Source organism: Tiliqua scincoides, chromosome 4 (genome assembly GCF_035046505.1).
Source record: "Tiliqua scincoides isolate rTilSci1 chromosome 4, rTilSci1.hap2, whole genome shotgun sequence".
NCBI lineage: Eukaryota > Metazoa > Chordata > Lepidosauria > Squamata > Scincidae > Tiliqua > Tiliqua scincoides.
Window position 1 is genome coordinate 110,740,322 of NC_089824.1, and position 24,022 is coordinate 110,764,343.

A 24,022-nucleotide genomic window follows, 5' to 3' on the forward strand; every position below is an offset into this window, starting at 1 on the left:
AGCAGAAAATAATGTATACTTTGACAAATCAATGATGCAGTTAAATGTGTGTTTTAATTATTTTTTATTTTTTATTTGGCATGCATTCTGGTTTTAAGAGCAGCTGGAGGGGTGCGTGTGCATGCAAATGAGGAAATCTGGACATAAACCCAAGAGTGCAGTTGGGAGCTGGTGAATGGAGCTCTGGAATTTCTACAATAGTGCTGCCTTTGAAACATTTTCAGAATTTCAGCCAAGAAGCAGCATCAGACTCAGCAAACTTGAGAAATTTGACTAGGGTTATATGTTAATGTGTTTTCAACATATTTCCCAAGGGCTACCTGAGAGACAGTATGTAGCTCATGTTATAGTAAGGCTACCATCTTAGGCAAACTTGCCTGGGAGTAAATCCCAGTGGGATTTGCTTCTGAGTAAATACACCTAGGCTACCACTTTCACAGATTTCTTATTTTGGATATTTTTTAGTTCTGTTTTTTAATTTGTATATATTTAAACTATTTCAATCACTCCAAGAATTTTCTGTGAAATGAGCTAGATCAGCATTTCTCAATGTTTGTCCCCCACTGTTCCACTTCGCATGGTCCACGTACTGGAAATACCACCGGAAATAACCAGCAACGATGTCGTCGTCAGTTATTTCCAGGTTGGGGGGGGGGGGCCAGATGCAATACTACAACCACCAGTAAGAGATTCAGGGCAGACAGAAATGCTTTTTTGAGCATGCAAAAAGTGCCCAATTAGCTGAGCCTTGCTGTCTGTCACATCGCATTGCTGGTTTCACTGCCAGACTGTGGGTGTCTGGGGTTCTTGTGAGTACCACCTTAAGTACCACTACCTTAAGTATCACTGATGGTAACCGTGCCACTGGTTGAAAAACATTGAGCTAGATCTTTAAATTAAGTATAATAAACTTCAAAGTAGGCATAAGTGTCAGGAGAAGAAAACATTCTAAGTGTAAAGTTGTTTTTTGTCGGCAGTGGTTATGAAAGACAGTATCATGATGAATGCCTGTACTTCAATATTTACCACTACCCACGGCAAAACCCATATTTTCAAGTTCTGCTATAGGGTTAGAAACACTTGTGTCTTTAAGCAACTTCATTGTAATAGGCTCTGAAGTTCTCTACTTGGATTGAAATTCCTTGGATATATAAAAAGGAAGAAAAGAAATGAAAACAGTGAGAAACTAACTTCTACCCAGCAGGAGGTGTCTGGTACTCACGAGGTGCAGCCAGCTTTGTGAAGATGGGAAGCATGATATCCTCTAGCTGCTGCTTCTGATCTAGGAAGTCTTGCATGGTAGGTTCCTTAGCATTTTCAAGCCAATCTGACTTGGCCTGGCAGGCCTTGAGAGAGGTATTCTGCAGAGAGAACAAGAGGGGAGTCCATCAAAGTATGCACAGAGTGAGCTGCATTAATTCACTATGCCAGTGGTACTCAAACTTTTCTGGCCAATGGGTCCCTTGACCCCCTTGGCTGTTGGCCATGACTCCCTATCATGTTCCTGAGGGCTGGAAGTGACATCATTAAACAGGAAGTGGCCAGAATCATATCATTAATTAAATGTAGGTCTTAAAAATATTAATACACAGCAATATACATGCTTTATAAATGATCAGCTGCTGATCACTGTTGGACACAGGATGCTGGAGTAGGTAGATGTTGTCTGGTCCAGGAAGACTCATTTTTTTAACTTTGTAAGCATACCAATAGAATTGTTTTATCAAATGAACTTGGTGAACGCCCAGTCTGACCAATATTATACACACACACACCCCTGTGGACCCCAATCCAACTAGTCATTTCTCCCATCCTCCTTGGCTTTATTAATTTAATGAAAGTAATTTTTTCCAGCAGCTGGTGAGGAAAACAAAAATAGACCATGAAAATATATCAGAGCTGATAAGGGTTTGGCTAGGAAGCTGATTTGTCTCCTGTACTAGGAGATGCACAGCTCAAGCCTATGCATGTCTACTCAGAAGTAAGTTCCATTAGAGTCAGGGAACAGATCAGTCTTTGATTCATCAGAGCAGCCCTCCCCCCGACTTGTTTTTTTGATAAATCATGTGACTAGCTGCATCATGCTTAGCAGATTTAAACCTGTAAACATGGCCACATCTTGGGAGGCTTCTGACTTTGAAGTAAACATGATCATTAGTAATTGCAGCTATTGACACAAGCCAACCTCTGATTCCTCACCAAATTCCATCAGGAGGTACATGATAATTGAGGCACAGGCCTCCAGAGCAATCAAGGAGTCCCCTGCTGCACTCTCCTCAGGGTGCAAAATAATACAAAGTGCTCTTCTCCAACTGAGGATGGACCATCAAAACAGAACAGTTCTTGATGAAATCACCCAACAATAGCTTCTCTGTTTCCCTCAAACCGCAACTAAGAAAGAAACTATTATCTTTCAATAAGCCATAGTACTGTGAGTTCATACATAACAGGAAAATGGTTTCATCAAAGGTGAAAGCAGAAGTTTTCACTCTCCTCCTGCTCTTGTATGCAACAGGAAGAGGGGAGCACACAAGCCTGCAGCAATTCATTCTCATAGCAGAAAACCATGGCTTCTCATCTGATCTCTTCTCTCCTGTGCCATTTTGCTTAAATTTTTTCTAAACAGAACAATCCTGGCCTTTGGTACAATCTTACTTTTGGTCCCTTCTCTGTACATCTGGTTGTTTCCCATTCTCTTATATCTGTTTTGGAACTATGGTCACTGGAATTGTACATTGAGAGCTGGTGTGAATGTACTCACTACAAACATTAGTTTTGTAAATTCCCCATTTACATTTCACCCCAAATTTACACGTCACCCCACCTATGGACTTCTAACACCATCTGAAATTAAAACCTATATTAAAGCTGCAGTCCGATGCACACTTACCTGAGAGTAAGTTCTATTGAATTCAGTGGGACTTACTTCTAAATAGACATGTATAGGATTGTGCAGTTAGACACAGTTAAGGAAACTGTCTGTAATCGGTTTGACATTATGTCAAAATTGACAATTGATATGGTTTGTAATCAGCTAGAAAAACAGAATCAGAAACCACAGTTTAAAGTATAGGTCCAGCTTAGTTATACACATATTTTTTATATATGGATTTGATTCAACACGAATGGCCACTGCAAATGAGAAGGAATGTGCTGATCCCTGGGAGAAGGGGAAAAATGCATCCCTTTAAAATCAGTTTAAAAAACTGAGCAGTCCTTTAACAATAGCCTCCTTAATGAGAGAGAGAGGGCAGCTGGCTGATAATCTATCAATCCTTCTCTCTCCAGGCGACCCCTCCCTTCCCCCTGAGCATGTGAAAGAAAGGTGATCACTTTGCATTGGTGAAGGGAGGGGCTGAGTGAAGCACTTGGAGGAGGACTGATTGATGGTGTCTTCTTAATGACTCTTATCTTACATCACAAAGGTCAGCAAGGCTGTTTTTAAATCACCAGAGCAAGGAGAGTTTGTTTTTTAAATTGATTTGCTTTAGTGTGTTTTTCGCCATCCACATGACTTCTTGGAACCCACATGAATAATGAGGCTCACCCTGTATGTTTGCAAAACATGATTCATGCTAACTGCAGCATGTGATCTCTGAACTGACAAACTAGTTGGAGCCACCTCCACAGAGAGAAGGGAATAAAATTATGAAGTTAACTGCTGAGAATATGGAAAATATGGAACAGACAAGCTTATACGCCCTTTACAGATTTGAAAGCTCAAACCACTGCTTCTGAATTATAGTTAACCCAAAACACAGCGTAGTGTGATGCCCATTTAACAGAGATGCTGTAAGGAATAGTGAAAATAAAAGTATCGTATATACTCACATATAAGTTGATCTTGCTTATAAGTTGAAGGCAAGTTTTGAGCCCAAAATCATGGAATTTGCTATGGCCCGTAGGTAAGACGAGTGTAAAACTTAAGGATTTATAAAATACTTTGAATTATTACCCAGGGCCAGATCCTGGAAAAGCTGGTGGTCATTCTTGCTCATTAAACAACTTACTGGTAATTGTTATCTACAGTCCAATTTACTGTAGCAAAAAAGTGAAATCATAATGTGTACAGACACTATTACAAATTGGCACTTAACACTCATAGTACCACTGCTATGGGTGTTAAGTGCCAATTTGTAATAGTGTCTGTGTTAAATGAAGACTAATATTAATAAAGTTAATGAATGAAAATGTACCTTATTATGTTACTTTTTTGACCCTATTTGTGTGATTGGAGGTTCCCTGAAACTGTTGTAGAAATGCAACTTATTTGTTGCGCAAACACATCTGTAGTAGGAAATGGGTGTTAACCCATTAAGGGCGCAATCCTAACCCCTTATGTCAGTGCTTTCCAGCACTAGCATAGCGGTGCCCATGGGACATGTGCTGCATCCTGCAGTTGGGTGTCACTCACGGAGGTCTCCTCAAAGTAAGGGAATGCTTGTTCCCTTACCTCAGAGCTGCATTGCCCTTATGTCAGTGCTGGAAAGCACTGACATAAGGGGTTAGGATTGTGCCCTTAGACATCAAGCAAGTTTTGAGGGTTGATTTTTAGGCTTAAATTTTTTTACTTATATGCAAGTATATATGGAACTACATGAATGCTAAGTATTGATTGCCAATGTGGTGTAGTGGTTTGGAATGTCAGACAAGGACTGGGGAAACCTGGGTCCAAATTCCCACTCAACCATGAAACTCACAGGCTGAACCTGGGCAAGTCACACTCTCTCAGTCTAGCCTACCTTACAAAGTTATTGTGAAGATGAATGGGCCAGGTGGGAAGCCATGTACACTTCCCTGAGCTGTGAAAGGATGAAATATAAATGTAGTCATGAATACTATTACACTGTGAAGGTGTGGATAGCCACACATTTCTGACACACACTTCAGGAAAAAATAAAGTAGCAGCTGATGATCCACCATTCTCACCTCCAGCTGCTTCTCAATCTTTAAGAGTGATTTTTTTTTTATTGTGAGCCCCTTAGGGACAGGACTACTACTATTACTACATAGAAAAAATTAAATAATGTAAGGGTGCAATCCTAAAAAAATTTCTAGCACTGGCATAGCTGTGCCAGTAGGGCATGTGCTGCATCCTGCAGTTGGGGGGCAGTCATGGAGGCCTCCTCAAGGTAAGGGAATGTTTGTTCCCTTACCTCAGAGTTGCATTGCCCCTAACTCAGTGCTAGAAAATTAGTTAGGCTTGTGCCGTAAGCTGCCTTGAATGCAGCTTGATAGGGATATAAGGATTTAATATTTCAAATAAATGAGAAGAGAAGTTTTGGCCTCTATCCTTGCTAGAGCAAGGCACAGTGTTCATTAATGATCAATTTCAGAAGAAGTTGCTTCTTTCCTTTCATTTAACATTCTTTTAAAAAATGAGCCCCTAGCTCACTGCTGAAGAGGAACTAGTTTGACGTTCGAGCACCATTAGCAACTTCAAAGCTTTTGATGCCATAATTCTTGGCATTATGCAAAACTTTTTAATGTCCACATCAGGCATCCCACTGGACACTAATGTTAGTTCAGTTCAGCTCTATACAGAAAGAAGCCATTAAATACCGTGGTGATTTCTGTATTGTACCTTATCTTCTTTATTAAGTCTTCCCTGAACCTTTTCAGGATCTGTTATCGTTGCCTGGATTTGGGTGATCAGCATTCGTAAATTCTGTTTTGCTTCTGAAAGGAGAGAAAGAGGTAAAGAGACAGAAAAAAAGTTTCTAAAAACTGGAAAAGTATTAGTATAACAGGAAACAGTAAATCCTAACAAAAGAGGATTAGACTACAAGCTAGTTCCTGCCCGTAAGTTCCAGTCTCTAGGTAGTCAATGCAGCTCAAGGTGTCCATTCAAAACTGGCCCACTGATGTCATGGCCTGAAGGCCTCATATTGAACAACAGGCTGGAGGGCAACAAGAAGGCAAGTGGTACACCCTGTCTTCCTGCCTCCCACTCTGGTCTGCAAATGGATATGCTCCAGTCTGCACTCTGACTTGTTCGCTTGAAAAAAACCCAACCAACCATGCTGCAGCCACTTCCATCTCCCCTTTCCCCGGCTACTTAAGAAAGCAGTCAAGTGGGCCAGGAGATGGAGAGACAGAAGCCCAATCCTGTTCCCAGCCCCTTTCCCTTACCCTCAGTTCCAGTTTTGGCTGCCCTGGGCACACCTTCCTCGCTCCACCAGAATCCTGCTTAAAATAACTCAGACAAGCAGAGCATACTGGGCTCCTAGCACATTTCACTGCTTTGGATTATTTTACACAGGGCTTGGGCAGAGAAGCTACACCCAGGGCAGCCCAAAGCTAGAGAGGTAAAGGAAGGGTGGGAATTCCATGGCTCAGCTCAGTTCCCTCCCTCCTCCTAGCCGCCTGGGGAGGAGCAGGCAAGTGGGTGGGCAGCACTGCAGGCACAAGATTTTAACATGTTTTTATTGGAGAAAGAAATTTTGTGGCTGGCACAAAAAGGGGCTAGGGACTGGCCCCCTGCACAAGTGTTGCAGCCTGATTTTTTCATCAACTATTTTTGTTGCAACATGTCTACCTGTCACTGTTCAATCCAAAGTTCCTTAAAGGCACAGTTGGTGCAGATGTCTTAATTTAAAGTGATAAAGAATCTGATCTGAATAAGGAGAAACCTTATCCATAAATACTGAAGGCTTTATACAGTATACATTAACTCACATATACATAACTCACATGACATATAGGGTTATAATTTGAAATAAAATGGCACAAAGTTTACATAATCACAAGTGATGACATTTGTTGCTGTTGTTTTGAATATGTTGGGATCTGCATGATTCCTAGCCCAAGGGTCTCTCTATAAATAATATCTATAATAGCTGCACAGTGCCCCTCCTTCTACAATGGCATTCATTCACCAGCAAGCACAAATCCATGTAGTAAAAAATGCTTGTTTATCATACATTATCTCACCTGACAAATGAAAAGTTCATTTTTAAGCACAGGTGGGTTTTCCCAGTTTTAGAAATTCTCCATCCTTTGCCCTGAGCTACTACATTACATTTTGCTAAGGAAAACCTTGATCTCTGATATCACAGAAGCTTTCTCATACAGATCTTGACACCACCCCCTTTATGACATCACTGAATCTTCCTTTGGATGATGGACTGATGATACTGCTTACATTCAAGTTTCTTAGCCATGGGGCTGGGAGCTTAATCACGATGGAGAGATTTATTTGATCAGAATATGGTGGTGACAGTCAACAGGCACTTCAAATGCCATTTGCTGCAATTCCTGCTCAAAGAACATCAATTAATGGGACACGTTTCTAACTGAAAATTCAGCACAGCAATGATTCACCAGGGCCCTGGCTGGGCTTCTCTCTTGTGGACTGTCCTCTTATTACAAGGTGTTCTTGGTTTTTGTGATCGACCAGGATGGACAGGCGTTCTCTGGGACATGACTCAAGAGGACCTAGCAGAACTGACTGGGTCATCTAAGGACTCATCTAACTGCCTTCATGACTCAATTTGCAAAATATGCCACACTTTTTCTGGGCTGACACTATCCAAAGGGTGCCTAGAAATTTTGTATGTTAGCTGCAAGTTGGCACTTTTTCTATTTTTAGTTTTATCTCTACAGTATCTTCTACCCAAACTGAAAAAGACAAAAGACATAAAGGTAAGATTCAGATACCAGTTGTATAGGGGAGGATGAGACATCCACTCTCAGACCACTGGCTTAAAATTTCTTAGCTCAATTCCAAAAGCCACTCATGGGAAGAAAAAAAAATACAGACCATGAGTTCAGAGAATTCAATTTTCCAGTTAATCTGTTATTGGTTTCCTGCTCTGATAAGGGAGATGAAAGAAAATTTGTCATATTTTTCTGACTTGCCATGCTACATCATGAGGTGAAGGTGTGACAAGGGAAGAAGATCCCTCAACATTTGTGAATACATTTAAGGTGGGGCTCAGAAATTAAAAAAAATCCTGAGGGATTATAGTTTGGTGAGATGCTCAGAATTATGCCAGCTCTCGTAGGACTTTAGGTACTATGGTTTTCTGAGACGAGATACTATAAAAACAGATACAGTGTGTAGTGTACATGAGTTCTGTGTATATTTTGCACCAAAAATATTTTAGAAAAAATCCCACATACAGCTTCATTACATCCAACTGAACCTTGAACTCTGAGCACAACAAACTAATGTTGTGCCTTATTTGAATGAAACATGTAGCCTGATTTAAAACAACAGACTCACAGCCCAATCCTGAGCTGTGCAGGGCTGCAGTGGCGCCAAAAATGGCTGCTGCTGCATCCTGTGCGCTCCAGGCAGTTGCTGCCTCCTCCTTGAGAGAAGAGGACTTTCATCTCCTTCCCCGGGTAAACTGAGTAGTCCCACAATGGGGCTACTCAATTCTACGTCAACCCAAAGATCGGCATAGAATTCAGAGCTAACCATGTCAGGCGACCAGCCTGACACAGAGGCTCTGGGTCTCACCTCCCTCCCGCCCTGCTCCCTCCCATGGCACGCCTCCTTCCTGCCCTCTCCCCCACCCTCCCCACCCTCCCTCTGCCTCCTCTGCCCCAAAACGCCTCCTCCTCTCCTCCCCCCATGCCCCCACCTACCTCTCCGCTGCTCTGCTGTCCGCATGACCGCCAAGCGGTGGAGCTCTGGTGTTCCATGGGTGCTAGCCCAGTGTTGGGCTAGCACCAGCAAACAACTCGTGCTAGGGCCTGCAAACGTGCCTTATGGCATGTTTGCAACAGTGTGTGCCAGCAGTGAGCCAGCACGCAAAGACTAGGATTGGGCCCTCAGGTACCATTTGATCTATATGTGCAACAGAGGCATCCATTCTGGAAAAGTAGACACTGAAAAAGGAATATCTACCTGTTTTAAAGCAATGAAGTGGCAAACACAATATTACTGAGCTCAGACCTCCTGTACCAAGGCAACACATAGAGTAGTAATCAATCTGTGAAAATGTATGGTTTGTACAAGGACAAGTTGCAGTTTATATGCTTTTAGGCCAGAGAGTCCAATCCAATATAGCAATCTATGACAGCTGTGTGGAGGGGGCAGGTTACAAGAGGTATATAGCAGAACCTTTGGGTAAAGCCAGAAATGACCTGTGGTCACTGGGCATGAATCAGGACTGGAATTAAGAACCAGGAGTCAGGTCTAAGGAAGATGGAAACAGGAGAATTGGAAAGCAAGTTATCATCAGAATGTGATATTGTACAAGTATTAGGCTGCAACTCAGTGGCGTAGCAAGCAGGGGGTGGTCTGCCCTTGGTACCAGGCCAGAAGGGGGTGCCACATAGCTGCATTGTGGCCACACGTGTGCTTCAGAGTCTTAAAAGAGACTTCAACAAACAAGCAAGACTCTGTGCATGAGTGGCAGCATTGCTTGCTGGGAGACACTTAGAACTCCGGAGCACTTGCCAGCAGATGCTTTAGTAAAGAGTCTCCAACAAGCGTCTGCCAGCAAGTGACATGGCAACGCATGTATTCCAGAGTACTCCAGAGTATTGCTTGCTTGCTGGAGACTCTGGAGTTTTAAAAACTCTGTTTTTTAAAACTCTGTTTTTTAAAAACTCCAGAGTGCACATGTGGCCACATCGCTTACTAGAAGACACTTGCTGGAGACTCTTTACTAAAGCATTTGCTGGCAAGCACTCCAGAGTTCTAAAGACGGAAGAACCCAGAAGAGATGTGATGATGTCATGTGATGTGATTATGTCATCTTCACCCTAGGTGCTGCTGCCCCTAATGACATCACTGGTACAACTTAATTATAAATAAGAGAGGGAAGAAATTCAAAATTTGAATCATATACTGTTCTGCAAAGGAGAAATGGAAATAGTGCAAGAGAAGGCAGACAGTCTGTAAAGCCTACGCATCTTAACAGCCCAATCCTAATGGATGTCTACTCAGAAGTAAGTTCCATTTAGTTCAGTGGGGCTTACTCCTAGGAAAGCATGCATAGGATTGCAACTTAAGTCAGCCATGAAAATATATTTCCAAGATATTAACTTCTCAAAGTTGCCACCCTTTCTACTGACCCTGCTCCTGTACCTTAAAGAAATTAAGCCGGGAAAGCATTTTTCCCTTACTTCTTCTGTGTGCCAAGACAGTTAAATCCACGTAACTTTTGTATGTTGAGATCTTTCAAAATACAAAAGAGCAGGGCTGGAGCAGGGTGGAAAAAAAAAAGAGAGAGAGGTCAATCCTGCTTAATTTTTCCTTATTTCTGATGCAAACTATCTAATTTTGCCATTTTTCTTAGCCCTCTTCCTCAACTGACATTTTAGTTACTACTGAGACACATGAGGAATATACCTACAACACGGCCCAAATGCTGTGCAGATTGGTGGTTAACACCACCAAGATGATGAAGTACATGAAGCACATGGCCCGTCACCAAAAAGAAGTCAAGAATCAGAAATCAAACAAGAAGAGGAAAGCTGACAACATTGATGAGGAACAGTTCTTTCCAGTTTGTCCCCACAAACATAGCTCCAGTGAAGATACCATAATGCATGAAGTCTAGCAATCAGCTCAAACCTCAGATTGTTCCTTGCCATGTTCACCTCTTCCTTTTTGCAATGATGCCCTGAAGTCAACAGGATGGCAGAGTAAATGACGAAAGCCTGAAATGGTTGCTAAAGAAGTCTGAGATGGATTCTGTGAAGAATCTTATGGATGGTGTGAGGTGAAAGAACATGATAAAGGGCTATTAAATGTTTTTGAAACTCTAGCCAAAGTTATTTGCATTTAGAATACCAAAAATTAAAGACTGTATTTGGTAGACAACGCTGTGACTATATGTTCGTAAGTTTTCATGGCCAGCAATAATCCAACAATTTAACATATCCAGGTGAAAAGACCATGGTTGTGGATGCATGTTGTTAAAAAGTTCAATGTTTCATTCTGTAACTTTTTCAGAACTTCATCAGGGTCATGAGCCTAGGCAGGACATGTTACGAGACAGAAAGTCAGAAACAGCAGTTAAAAACAACACCCTCCAGGTGCTTAACTGTAGAATGCCATTTTACTGACTGCCTTCTGAAAGCAAAATATCAGCAGAAAAGAAGAGGCTCTACATATTAGCATATTAGGCTTCCAGTCCTAAAAAGAACAGACATAAAAGAGCTTTACATGGAAGAGGTTTCCAGCAGAGATAGATACTGTGATTAGGTTGAGTTTGCTTTAAGAAGGCAGTCAGTAAAATGGAACTCTACAGTTAATTTTACACAATTTTACACAACCATGGTCTTTCCACCCAGATCTGTTAAATTATTGGATTAATGCTGTGATTCTTCCATTTGACCCAGCTGCACTTCAGTTATACAGAACAACTAGATAAAAAAATCAATTTGTCTAATGGAGGATACTCTTTTCTCAGATATCTAAGTACTGTTTTAGCAGTTGTATTCTAGTTCCTCTTACTAGATTTCAGATCTAGTCTTATTACCAAGGCAGCACTTCTGTAGCAGCAAAAGACGCAAAGGATGCTCTTTTCCCATTGTTGTCTTGATGTGGCCACTGCCCAGAAAAACACAGTGGCGTAGCTAAGCCAGGCCTAGAAGCTGCATGCCCCCCCCCCTTGGCAGAGTGGCGTTTTCCCACCATCTCTACTGAGGGGTTTCAGCTCCTACCCAAGGTGTGTGGCCACAAAATTGGCCATCCTGCTCACCCACATCCCCATACTGCTCCAAATGGAGCCATTTCTGGGGCCAGGGCTACACATGCATTGGGGAGGGGGTGACAGCACAGGCATGGGGGCTGTGATTGCATCACTCGGTCCCAGGAACCAGTCAGCCCAGCTAAGATACTGGAACAACAAAGATAAAAGGAAGGCCAGAGAAGCTAACAGGGAGACAAGCAAGGGTATGACAACTGACATACGATCCCAAGAAATGTAATGAGTGGACAAGGAGCCAAATGGCGGAGAGTCAGGTTGATGTGGACTCAGCAGTGTAAACAACAGCAGGAACTCAGGGAGGGAAAAGAACTTCCCTGTAATCATGCAAAATCTAGCCTACACATTTGCTTTTTTCCTTACTCTCCCTCCCTTTCCTCTGCAGCTGCTGCCCACTGCTTCAGATCTTATGCCTAGTGGACACAGCTGGCAACCCTTGTTGCAGTTGCCATAAGAGAGAATGGGTATAATAACATGTCATTTTATCATTTTAATGCTGATGTACTGCACACTTCCAACAAAGAGAAAGAGAAGTGCACCCCCATCAAAAGATGCAATGCATACACACACTGGGAAGAGAGCCCGGAGGGTGTATTGCCCCCCATGGCAGAGTGGCATTTTCACATTGCCCCAAACCATTGCCCCAAACCACACAAACATGTAGATCAGGAACCAAATTGACAAGAAAAGATAATCAATATGATTGAGGAAAACCTGAAACCACAACCTGCTTGATCATCTTTCCTAAAAATGATAGATCTGACACAAGCTGATAATTATCCATGGTGACAGGAATCAAGGAGGACATTTTCAGGAAAGATGATACGATAGCCTGTTCAAGTAACAATACCAACCTTTCCTTATTTATCACCTCTGCCACCAAACAACTACAACTCCAAGCCACCTTAGGGCCCAATCCTAACAGACTCTTGGGCTGACACAAGTTCCTTGCACCGGCCCAGGAGTGTAGCAAAAGTGCCGTAAAGCACTTTTGCATCACTCTGAGGGGAGACAGGTTGGTGCGCGGCTCCCCACGCTGACGCGCTGGGACCCACTTTTTAAAAGGGCAATCTATTGTGACCCACATAACTTTACTAGGCAAAAAAAAGTGATATAGAAAAATATTTTTATTTATTAATAGTATTACTAAAGTATTAATAATAATTGGGGCCTGTACTCTCATCAGACTGGGACCATTCTGGTGGCATTGTGTTCCCCTCAGACCATGGCTGCCTGATTTATGAATGCCAAAGAACATGACCATAATACTGACTGGACAACAGTGTTCCCCTTCCCCAAGTAGCAATTTGTTTAACCATTTATGCACATAGCTTAATCTGCCTTGTGAGTTTCATGAGCCACCCAAAATTGAGTCGCAACCCACTGGTGGGTCCTGACCCACCGTTTTTTGGAACCACTGCTTTACAGTCATTCCAGGATACCCAGACGGTTGAACTGGAGAGCGGTATGTGCAGTTAGGGACTTCCAGGCCAGACAAAAGACTGAAACTGGGTTCACATTTGATCTATGGCACCAATTACTAGAGAAAATCAGAAAATGTGATATTTTAATTTGGGGTATGAAGATTACCACATACTACAGGTTAGCATTTCAGCCACAAGAGCGGTCTCTCCATTCAGATTGCCCGCTGTTGCATTTTTCTTCTGCAAATCGGGCAAGTGTACTTGCAAAAAAAAAATTTTTTTTACTATTTCAGAAACTTTTCATGACCTGCCAAAAATTGGCTCATGACTCACTGTTGGGTCCCTACCAGGGAAACACTGCTATAATGGACTGTTCTTTGTAACACAACAGTGATCCCTTCTCAATTGCTTCATTGCAATAACACCCTGGAGAACAAGGGGGCTTTGGCACTCGTCATTGGAAGAATATGTTTGTGTTAACCACCTAGGTCAGTGTTTCTCAATGTTTTTCCTCCAACGTGCCACTTTACATGGTCCACCTATTGGAAGTCCCACCAAACATAATAATGTGATTGCCAGTTACTTCTGGATTGGGAGGCCTGACACAATGTGACAAACACAGGTAAGAGGCTCAAGGCTGACGGGAGGGCTTTATGAGCATGGGAAAACCACATGCTATTGCTGCTTGTCATGTTGCATTGCTGTTCTCTCTGCCAGGGGGTGCAGTGGGTACCATCGGACACCACCAATAGTATGAGTGCCACTGGTTGAGAAACACTTGACTTAGGTCATTTCTCCATACCAGAGACTGAACAGGGATATGATAGTCATGGCAGCAGAAAAATCCCATAACAGTAATCAAGAAACTATCCAGATCTATCATTCTTCAAAGACGGACCATTCTACTAGGTCTCCTCTCCTTTCACATGCTCTCAGTCACAGGATCTTTGAACTCTATTCATGACAAGGGAAGTTATACTCACCATTTTAAAAATCTCATTGGGTTCTGTCTTTGGTAGTGCTAAAATACACATGGGACATCTTGTTTAATGAGATGATCCTGTTGTGTGTGTGTTGCCTGTTGTGAGTCCTGTTGTCATGTGTCTCCTTTCAAAAGGAAGGGAGAGCTTTCCTCTGTCCCAATTCTTAACAAATGCATAGATTTTCATGGAGGATATATGGTTGAGGTAAGCTCTTCCCTCGATTTCCAGGCAGGGTCATCGTGAGAGGTATACACCTCTCAAATGTCATAAGAACGTAAGAAGAGCCCTGCTGGATCAGGCCAAAGGCCCATCTAGTACAGCTTCCTGTACCTCACAGTTGGCCCACCAGATGCCTCAGAGCCCAATCCTATCCAACTTTCTAGTGCCAGTGCAGCTGCAATGCAGCGCTGAGGCAAGGGAACAAACATTCCTTTATCTTGTGGAGGCTTCTGTAACTACCCTCCTATCACAGGATGCAGCGCACACGCCATTGGCACAGCTACTCCAGGTCTGGAAAGTTAGGTAGGCTTGGGCCCTCAGAAAGCACACAAGATAACAAGACACCAGCATCCTGGTGCTACTCCCTTGCACATGACTTTCTAAAGTAGTCTACTTCTAGAACCAGGAGATTGCACATACTCATCATGGCTTGTAACCTGTGATAGACTTTTCTTCCAGAAATCTATCCAATTGCCTTTTAAAGGCATATAGGCCAGCACCATCACCACATCTTGTGGCAAGGAATTCCACAGACTAATTATATGCTGGGTAAAGAAATCTTTTCTTTGGCCTGTTCTAACTCTCCTGACACTCAATTTTAGTGAATGTCCCCTGGTTGTGGTATTATGTGAGAGAGAAAATAACATCCCCCTATCCTTCCCCTGCATAATTTTATTTGTCTCAATCATGTTTTTCCTAGACACCATTTTTCTAGACTGAAGAGCCCCAAACACTGTAGCCTTTCCTCATAAGGCAGGTGCCATAGCTCAGTAATCATTTTGGTTGCTCTTTTGCACCTTTTCTATTTCTACTATATTCTTTTTGAGATGTGGCGGCCAGAACTGTGCACAATATTACAGGTGTGGCCTTACCATTGATTGTATAATGGCATCATAACATTAGCTTTTTTATTCTCAATTCCTTTTTCAATGGTCCCAAGCATGGAATTAGCCTTCTTCACCATTGCCGCACATTGGGTTGACATTTTCATCTAGCTGTCTACAAGCACCCCAAAATCTCTCCTGAATTGTCCCAAACAGCTCATAATCCATTAGCCTATATTTGAACTTTTTAACTCCAATGTGCATTACTTTAAACTTATTTATACAGAAATGCATCTGCCATTTTGCTGCCCAGTCTCCCAGTTTGGAGAGATCCTTCTGGAGCTTTTTCACAATCCTTTCTGCTCTTCACCACCCAGAAAAGTTTGGTGTTGTCTGCAAACTTGGCCACCTCCCTGCTTATCCCTGTCTCCATGCCATTTATGAACAAACTGAAAGGCACTGGTGCCAGGACAGAACCTTGGAGCACACTGCTTTTCACCTCTCTCCACTGTGAAAATTGCCTGTTGACACCTACTCTCTGTTTCCTGGTCCTCAAACCAGTTCCTAATCCACGAGAGGACCTGCCCTCTTATTCCGACTGTGGAGTTTTCTCAGCAGCCTTTGGTGAGGGACTGTGGGCGTAATCCTAACCCACTTTCTAGCACAGAAATAAGGGCAATTCAGCTCTGAGGTAAGGGAACAAACATTCCCTTACTTTGAGGAGGCCTCTATGACTGCTGCCCAACTGCAGGATGCAGCACATGTCCCATTGGCATAGCTATGCCAGTGCTGGAAAGTTAGGATTTGGGCCTGTCAAACACCTTCTGAAAATCTAGATAAATAATATCCATGGATTCTCCCGTGTCCACATACCTGTTGACCTTTCTAAAGTAGTCTGTTTTAGAATTCTAAAAGGTTCGAGATGCAAGACTTACCCTTATAGGAGTCATGCCAATTCTCCCTCAGCAAGGCTTGTTCTTCCATTTTAAGATTGTTTTCTTTGATGAGGCTTTCCACCATGTTAGGCTGACTGATATTTTTTTTCTTTGATGAGGCTTTCCACAGATATTTGGCTGACTGGTCTGTAGTTTCCCAGGTCCCCTTTTCTTCTTTTTTTAAAGATTGGTGTGACATTTGCTATCTTCCAATCCTCTGGCACTATGGCCATTTTAAAGGACAAGTTGCATATTTTAGTCAGGAGTTCTGCAGTGTCTGAATTCCCCTTGATCCCACAGTCCAAGGGCTAGAAGAAGGGGGTTGCTGACTGAACTACAGAAACCCAATTGGGCCTCATAGTTTGGTGGTAAGGAGGGGGTCTGGAGCTCCCAGGGTAAGCTGTTCCCAAACTTACCATGGTCATGGTGGCACGGCAGTCTCTTCCACGGCAGTCTCATTCCACAGTCTCTTCTTCCCAGCTCTCCCAGATGCCACAATCTTGGATCTCATAAGTTCTCACACAATCCAAGATGGTGGTGCTTGGGACAGCCAGGAATAAGAGGCTGCTGAGGACATCCCATGGCACCTCTGTTAGTTCGCTATAGCGTCCTCAGGCATCACAGTACACAGTTTGGGAATCACTGCTTGGGGTGTTATGGTGGGTTCAAAGAGGGCAGTTGGATATACCATCTTGTCCCCTAAGGTTGCAGTTTTCAAACTCTCAGGGAGTTGCTAAGGGGGGCTGCAGGGACGAGGATGCACTCACCAGTCCCTGCAGCAGCTGGGGTGCGGGGAGCTCTGCTCGAGTAGCTACAGGACTCCCCAGTCTTCTAAAAGTGCAAGTGGAACGATCGCACTCCACTTCCGGTTTTGCGGAGGTGAAGTGTGATCACTCCACTTTCACTTTTGGAAGGCTGAGGAGCCCTGCAGAAGCCCGCACAGGGCTGCCTGCATCCCAGGTCAGGGAGCCATTAGTTGTTTGTTTTATTTTCTCTGTAAACCACTTTGTGAACTTTCTGTTGAAAAGCGGTATATAAATACTGTTAACAACAACAACAACAACAATATCTACAAAATCAATTTCCCCAGTGGTAACAAGATGGCATAACCAAGATTCAAACCCAATATGGTCAAAATTTATTAAAACCACTGCAAGTCATTATATACCACACTTTGCAAGGTTGGAACAAAAATCTGGATTTGGCCATTGGACTATAACTCTGACATAGGAGCCTAGAGCTGGACTTACAGGTTATTGTAAAGACCCGCCAGGAAAAGTGCTGTGAGATATGATATTAATATCACCCCTGTGTGCACGAGGAATGAAGGCCTGGAAATTATGCTGCCACCCAGTGTACGTGACTAAGATTTTCCTGATCCACATTCAGCATTTGATTCACTGGATCACATCAAAAGGATCCTCAGACAATCTAATCAGTGCTATATTGATGCTCAGTTATTCCCGTTCATGATCTGACATCATGAGTAAGATCAAATCTCAAAGAAGCTCAGAGGCTACCAATCTTACCTGCCCAATCCAAGAATTCTATGCACTCAGTTTGCTCATATCGGAAGGCAATATCTCTGGCTTTTTCACCCCTGAAGGTGGTTGCATAAATGTCAGCTTCTAGTTCTACAAGAGTTTTCAAAGTTTCCAGTTGGCCCCAGGCTGCAGCACAATGGAGAAGTGTATAACCTGAAGGAGTGAACCAAATCAGTATTGATAGTTGAGGAAGGTACACTTACTTTTTCTCTTACTTATTCTCAATAACGCATTCCTTTACAAAACAAAAGAAACCCAGAACACATTGAAGCTCTACAGCGCTGCTAGTTCTGGGCAGAAGAGCTTTGAAAGATACTCAGGAACATATTGTTATCTGCTCACTGAACGTCATTCCTTGGGCAGCAGGGAAAATCCTTGGAGAGATGAAAGTACTGAAGACTTGTGCTTTTATTTTATAATGGTGACAAATCAGCATTCCTTCAGCAGGTAGCACAACAACTAACTCTGTATCAAATTCCCAGAGAACAACTTGCATGGGCTGTACTCCCTTTCAGCTAACTCTAGCCTTGGCTGGGTATTGTATTCCAAGATAGAGAGGTGTTGCCAGCTATCATGAATCTACCAGTTACTAGCTCTCACTGATCATCAGCTGATTTTATTTTTACCACTAGAAAGTGATGAATTTAACAAGGAATGGTCAGTCTGTTAACTCGATTCTGTTTTAAAAGTAACTACAGTCTGTTTTAAAAGCAACTAATATTGATTCTGTTTTAAAAGCAACTAATGTCATGTAATTCAAATAATGTGGCTAACATTCAAATAATGTAGCTAACTTATAAGCCTCCTCTTCATTATTATCAACAACAACACTATTTATATCCTGCTTTAAAAAAATGTTCACAAAGTGGTTTACCAGTAAAGTCCAATCATTATGATTTTCAACTGTTTTCTGGCAAAGCTCCTGTGTGTTTAAAAGCTTACAATCCTGAAAATCACACTTTTCATCTTGTTTTACAAAAGGACATTACCAGTGCTCAGTTACAAATAGTAACCACTGTTTGAAAATCTATTGGATTAGGTACCATACTGACTTTTGTATTTTACAGTTTACATTTTTGTACTTGAAACCAATTTCTACCCAATGTTGCATAAGCACAACAGGGATCAAATGTGCACACTTGTGTGCTGGGCAGAAATGGGTTAATTTGCATGTATACCTCTTCACTACTGCTCATGAATGACACACAGATCCCAGAGGCACCTGCAGCAGTGTACTAGCTGAGGAGACAACCTAGTGTCCAAGCTGCAGCTAAAAACTGAAGACGACCACTGCTCTAAGTTCTCCACTGTTCTATCAATAATATTACAAATTATTTAAGAAATTCCAACTTTGCCACTAAAATAAACTGTGCAAATTCTGTATATTTATGCAAATTTGTTCAACTCCTAATTTGAATGATGTATTCTAACTGTAGAATCTAAAGTATCCTTACCCTATTTTAATATGTTATATTCAAAGAAAGTTAGTCATGACTAAGCACTAAGCACCACTGAAAGACATGGGACAAGTTACAAGTGACTAACAGTTCAATCCTATGCAGGACTACACAAAAGTAAAACTCTATACAAAGTTTCCTAAGCCTCATAGAAAGTATTATGAGGCTTAGGAAACTTTGTATAGATTGCAATGTAAAAAGTCTCATAAATTTCAATGGGACTTAGCCCTGACTAAGGGCTCAATCCTATCCAATCTTCCAGTGCCAGTGCAGCCGTGCCAGTGGAGCGTACACTGCATCCTGTGATGGGGAGGCGGTCACAGAGGCCTTCTTAAGCATAGGAACGTTGGTTCCCTGACCTCGGGGCCCCAGTGTGGCTACACCAGAGCTGGAAAATTGCATAGGATTGGTCCCTGCAATCTCTTGCACACTTTTCCAGGAGTAAACCTCATTGAACACAGTGGGACTTACTTCTGAATAAACATGCATTCACTTCCTTTATATACAACCCAAATGTTGCCAAGTCAACTGTAATAAAGAAGGATCCCTTCCAAACAACCAGGCATAGAAATCTTGCAAACATTGCTGTTCTTTCTCCATCAGAGAAAAAGAATGTGAGCCAGCAAGCTAGTAAAGTGATTTTTGTGAGCTTATTTTTAGAAGGCTGGACCCCTACATATAACATTAAGCAGTGAGTGAGTGAATGAGCATAACAAAGCTATAAAGCCACATGCCATCCTAATAAGTTCAACACTGGAGAGGAACAGCTTTGTATTGCTGAAAAAAACAGTTCAGTTCAGTGATAAACATCATGAGATCCCTGACAGAATCAAAACAGTGACTAGAAAATTATGCCAAATAACCCTCTTCCAAGTACACAGTAAACTATGTACCTCTGGCTGTTTTATCCTTCATATCAACTCCATATTTTGACAGTGCTTGGACAATGTTGCTCTGCCCAGCCATGCAAGTAATATAGAGCAGGTCCCTCCCTACAATATCCTTTTCCATTAGCAGCTCAGTGGCTTTTTCATGATCAGGATCCTCTGGGTCCTCAAAAATCTGTTGTATCCCCTCTGTGTCACCAGTCAGAGCAGCTTTCAGGAGAGGATTGAAATAGTCTTCTTCCTTTTGTGGAATCAAATCTACAGGCTCACATTTTACTTCTGAGTCTACTGGCTCTATCTCCTCTACTAGTTCCATTTCTTCAGGATTAACCTGAGAAGACAGAAGAAACAAAAAGAGAACTCTTTTAAACACTGAATGATCAAAATTACCTAGTACATGGTTTGCACAGTAATGGAAGATAATCATTTTTGTCTACACTGTAGGAACTTAATCCTTTCCTGTCCTCTCCAGGATACTTACAGAGCAGTCTTACACTTACAGTCTAAGTACACATGTCTACTTAGAAGTCAGTTTCATTATGTTCATTGAGGCCTACTATTCTGCTTATTCACTAAGAATTTGTTCTGATCAGATTCGCCTATAGGCATGTATGTATAGTCTAACTGTAATCTGTACATACATTTTAAATAGATTTGTGACTGAAAAGTGCAATATAATTCAGAGTCCAATCTATGCATGTCTTTTCAGAAGTAACTCCTAGTATTGTCAATGGGGCTTACTCCCAGTTAAGGGTGGACTGCAGCCTCAGACTGTCCTTGCCCTTCATGTTGACTAATAGGCGTTCCTATGACCATAGGAAGCAAGCAGAGGATCAGACACTCTACTTTGGAAAAACTTTATCTCACTAGAATTGTCTCAAGAGCAGGGGTGTCCAAACATTTTGGCAGGAGGGCCACATCATCTCTCTGACACTGTGTCAGGGACCGGGGAAGAAAAGAATTAATTTACATGTAAAATCTGAATAAATTTACATAAATGAATTTATTAGAGATGGAACTTATATGAATAAATGAAGGTCTTGTAGTAGCTCAAGGTCTATAAAAGTCCTTGCACAAAGCAAGGCCAGCCTTTCCTTCACTGCCACTGCTGCATCACAGATGTGAAACAGCAAGTAGTGGAAGGAGCCCTCGTCCCACAGCTCAGGTAAGAGATCGAACAGTTGTCCTCATGCTGAGAGCAGTTGCATTGGGCCAGCATGGGCTCCAGCAAGTCTCTGGAGGGCCAGAGGCTCATTGGAGACTGGGGGCTCCCAGAGGGCCTGATTGGGAGCCCCTGAGGGCCACAAGTGGCCCCTGGGTCAGGGTTTGGGCACCCCTGCTCAAGAGTAATCCTCATTAAGTTCATTGGAACTTACAATCAGGTAAATATGTATAGGACTGTAGCTCAGTGTTCTATAACAACCTTATGATGTGATAGCATTAGAGGAGTAAACATAACTTCGCAAAATGCATTTGGAAAGTTTAAATGGAAAGGGCTCACACTAAAAGTTATCTGTTATCCATGATCAGTTGTGTGAAATCTGATTTAAAAAGAATATGTAACATTTTTTGCATTCTACAAAATCAAGGCATAAAATCTGTGTGTGATTCTGCGTGCCCTGAAGGAAGGAAAGAAGCTGATGTGCTGAAGCCAGAGAAAGCTTATAACAGGGGCTCCTATGAAGACCAGCACTGGTCTGAGAGTTTTATTATTGTATTGTACTTTGTAAAATGTTGTAAGCCCAAAGGCATCACTAGAGTTTGTGTCTCCCAGTATGGAAGGCCAGTGCATCACCCCATGATGGACCTCCTCCTGTACAATGGGTGGGGCAATGACCTGGGTGGTGGGCATGGTGATGTACCATCACACCACCCCACTGTTTTTTTTGGCTATACCTTTTGATAGAACACAGATATTTCAACATGGTTTTTTTAATTGCATTCTGCTGTAAATTATGCATTGAATGGTATATAACATGATGGTATTGTTCTTTCAAACTGTGATTTTAATTATTTTGGTCACTAATGGGCGTCACCTCCCTCCTGTGTTTATCACCCAGTGTGGCCCGCACTCCCCTAGCAATGCCACTGTGTAAGCCACTTTGGGTGCTTCTTCAAAGGTAGAAAGGGAGGCTACAAATACCTAGATAAATAAACTTTTCAAGATGCAGCTTTTTTTTAACCATGGCCATTTATTTCCCTTCCAAATTGGTTCAAAGAAATTTTATTGCCATGAGAAAATATGATGCATGAACAGTTGCTTTCAGTTTGTACTGTGTTTCCCTGAAAATAAGACCTACCCCGAAAATAAGACCTAGTGTGTTTTTTGAGAATTGCTGAAATATAAGACCTACCCCGAAAATAAGACCTAGTTGTGATGAGGACCGGGATGGGGGGGGGGGCGGAAGGGGTCCTCAGGCGGGGGTGGGTGGACAACGTGACGGAACACTGCACTCCCGTGTGCGCCACCTAGAAAGCGCCTGCTGTGCTGCCTTGGGCAGAGGACACTGAGGAGGAGCTGAGGCAGGAAGCAGCAAGTGAGGCAACCCTGCCTACAGTGCTCTGAGGCTCTCCACACTTTCCAGGGAGTAAGTCCCATTAACTATAAAGGGACTGACTTCTGAGTAGACAGGCAGGCAGGCAGGCATCCTCCTGGGCGCTGAGGGGATATTTTTGTTCCGTATATTTTTGTACATGAATAAATGTAGACTGTTGTGCATGAATGACAGTGGATTGTTGTACATTAAAAAAGAAATAAGACCTACCCTGAAAATAAGAGCTAGTGTGTTTTTTTGAGCCAAAAAAAGTATAAGACAGTGTCACGGTAAGATATAATTTTATATAGTAAAAAAATATAAGACAGAAACACGGCAGTATAGACATGTCAGAAGGTCAGAAGGCCAAAAAAGAACTTCAATAACTGTATGCGTGGAAGGACCATCAGCTTCATCTCAATTAAGGATTCTGCCAGGCCCTACAGCCGCTGTCTAAACCTTTAACAGTTCTCAGTGCTGTGCTCAGTGTGACCAGGCATCCTCTTTTTCCAGTACATGTCCTCTTTTTTAGCCTCGTGTCCTGGAAAACTTAAATGTCTTCCTTTTCCCTGCGAGCAAGCCCTGCAGGCAGTGCACAGCCTTCTTGTAATTAATAAATTATATGTATTAATTAAAAGTAACATAGTTTTAAATTTAAAAATAAGTAACACGGTTTTTAAATTAACCACAAGAAATCAATATATGAGTGTTTTTAGTTTTTACTTTGTCGTGTCCTGCACTTTTCTGGGATGTCCTACATTTTGGGGTGCCTGGTCCTCTTTTGCAGCTATGTCATCTGGTCGCCCTGGCTGTGCTCCCGGCCCCCTGCTTTTGGTGGGATAGGTGTACGAGGTTCAACAACCCCAAGGGGCACCTGTGAGGACCCCTGAAACTATCTGTAAGGTGTCAGGATCTGCAAGGCCCCCCCCCCCCCCGAAGCCCACCTTCTCAGAGTGCCGGTGCTTTCAGCCAGCCAGGCAGCCTGCCTGAGAGCATCCCACTGGGTGCGAGAGTGCGCAAGGCAGAGTGGATGCTCCTGTGCCCAGAAGCGCAGCCTGAGTGGGGGAGGGTCCTGGTGACTCTGCCCAGGTTCTTGTGATCTGCGAGGGCGACTCTCAAGATGAAGCAGGGACGTGGGGTGGGTGGGAAGGCAGGGGAGGCAGAGCCTCCCCGCCGGAGTCCCTCGAGAAGCAGCGCCGCCCCGGGAGGCAGCCAGGCACCCACCAGCCACGCGCAGAGCGGGGAGCGCAGAGGAGCAGCCAGGCAGAGCGCGTGGCTGGTGGGTGCCTGGCTGCCTCCCGGGGCGGCGCTGCTTCTCGAGGGACTCCGGCGGGGAGGCTCTGCCTCCCCTGCCTCACCGCCCCCCGCACGTCTCTGAGGTGAAGTGGCAAAGCCCCCCCCCCCGTTCTCACCGCTCTTTCTGTTGTGCCGCAGCGGCGGTTGCCGTCGTCATAGCAACGAGGCCGGAACTTCTGCGCGGACGGCCGGGGTTCCTACACGGAGGGCTTCCGGGGCCGGACTGCTTCCGACCGGCGAAGGGGAG

General features: G+C 43.1%; 1 protein-coding gene across 1 annotated transcript in view; it reads right to left on the reverse strand.

Moving 5' to 3' along the window:
- Positions 1-23,937, reverse strand: part of ANKRD45 (ankyrin repeat domain 45) — a 34,348-nt gene extending 10,411 nt beyond the window's left edge. The window contains exons 1-5 of the mRNA XM_066624998.1: positions 23,892-23,937; positions 19,952-20,276; positions 17,587-17,754; positions 5,585-5,679; positions 1,223-1,361 (exon numbers count right to left, since the gene is read on the reverse strand). Of these exons, the coding sequence (XP_066481095.1) occupies positions 1,223-1,361; positions 5,585-5,679; positions 17,587-17,754; positions 19,952-20,261 (712 nt within the window). The 5' untranslated portion in view covers positions 20,262-20,276; positions 23,892-23,937. The remainder of the gene's footprint in view (positions 1-1,222; positions 1,362-5,584; positions 5,680-17,586; positions 17,755-19,951; positions 20,277-23,891) is intronic.
- Positions 23,938-24,022: the final 85 nt, after the last annotated feature.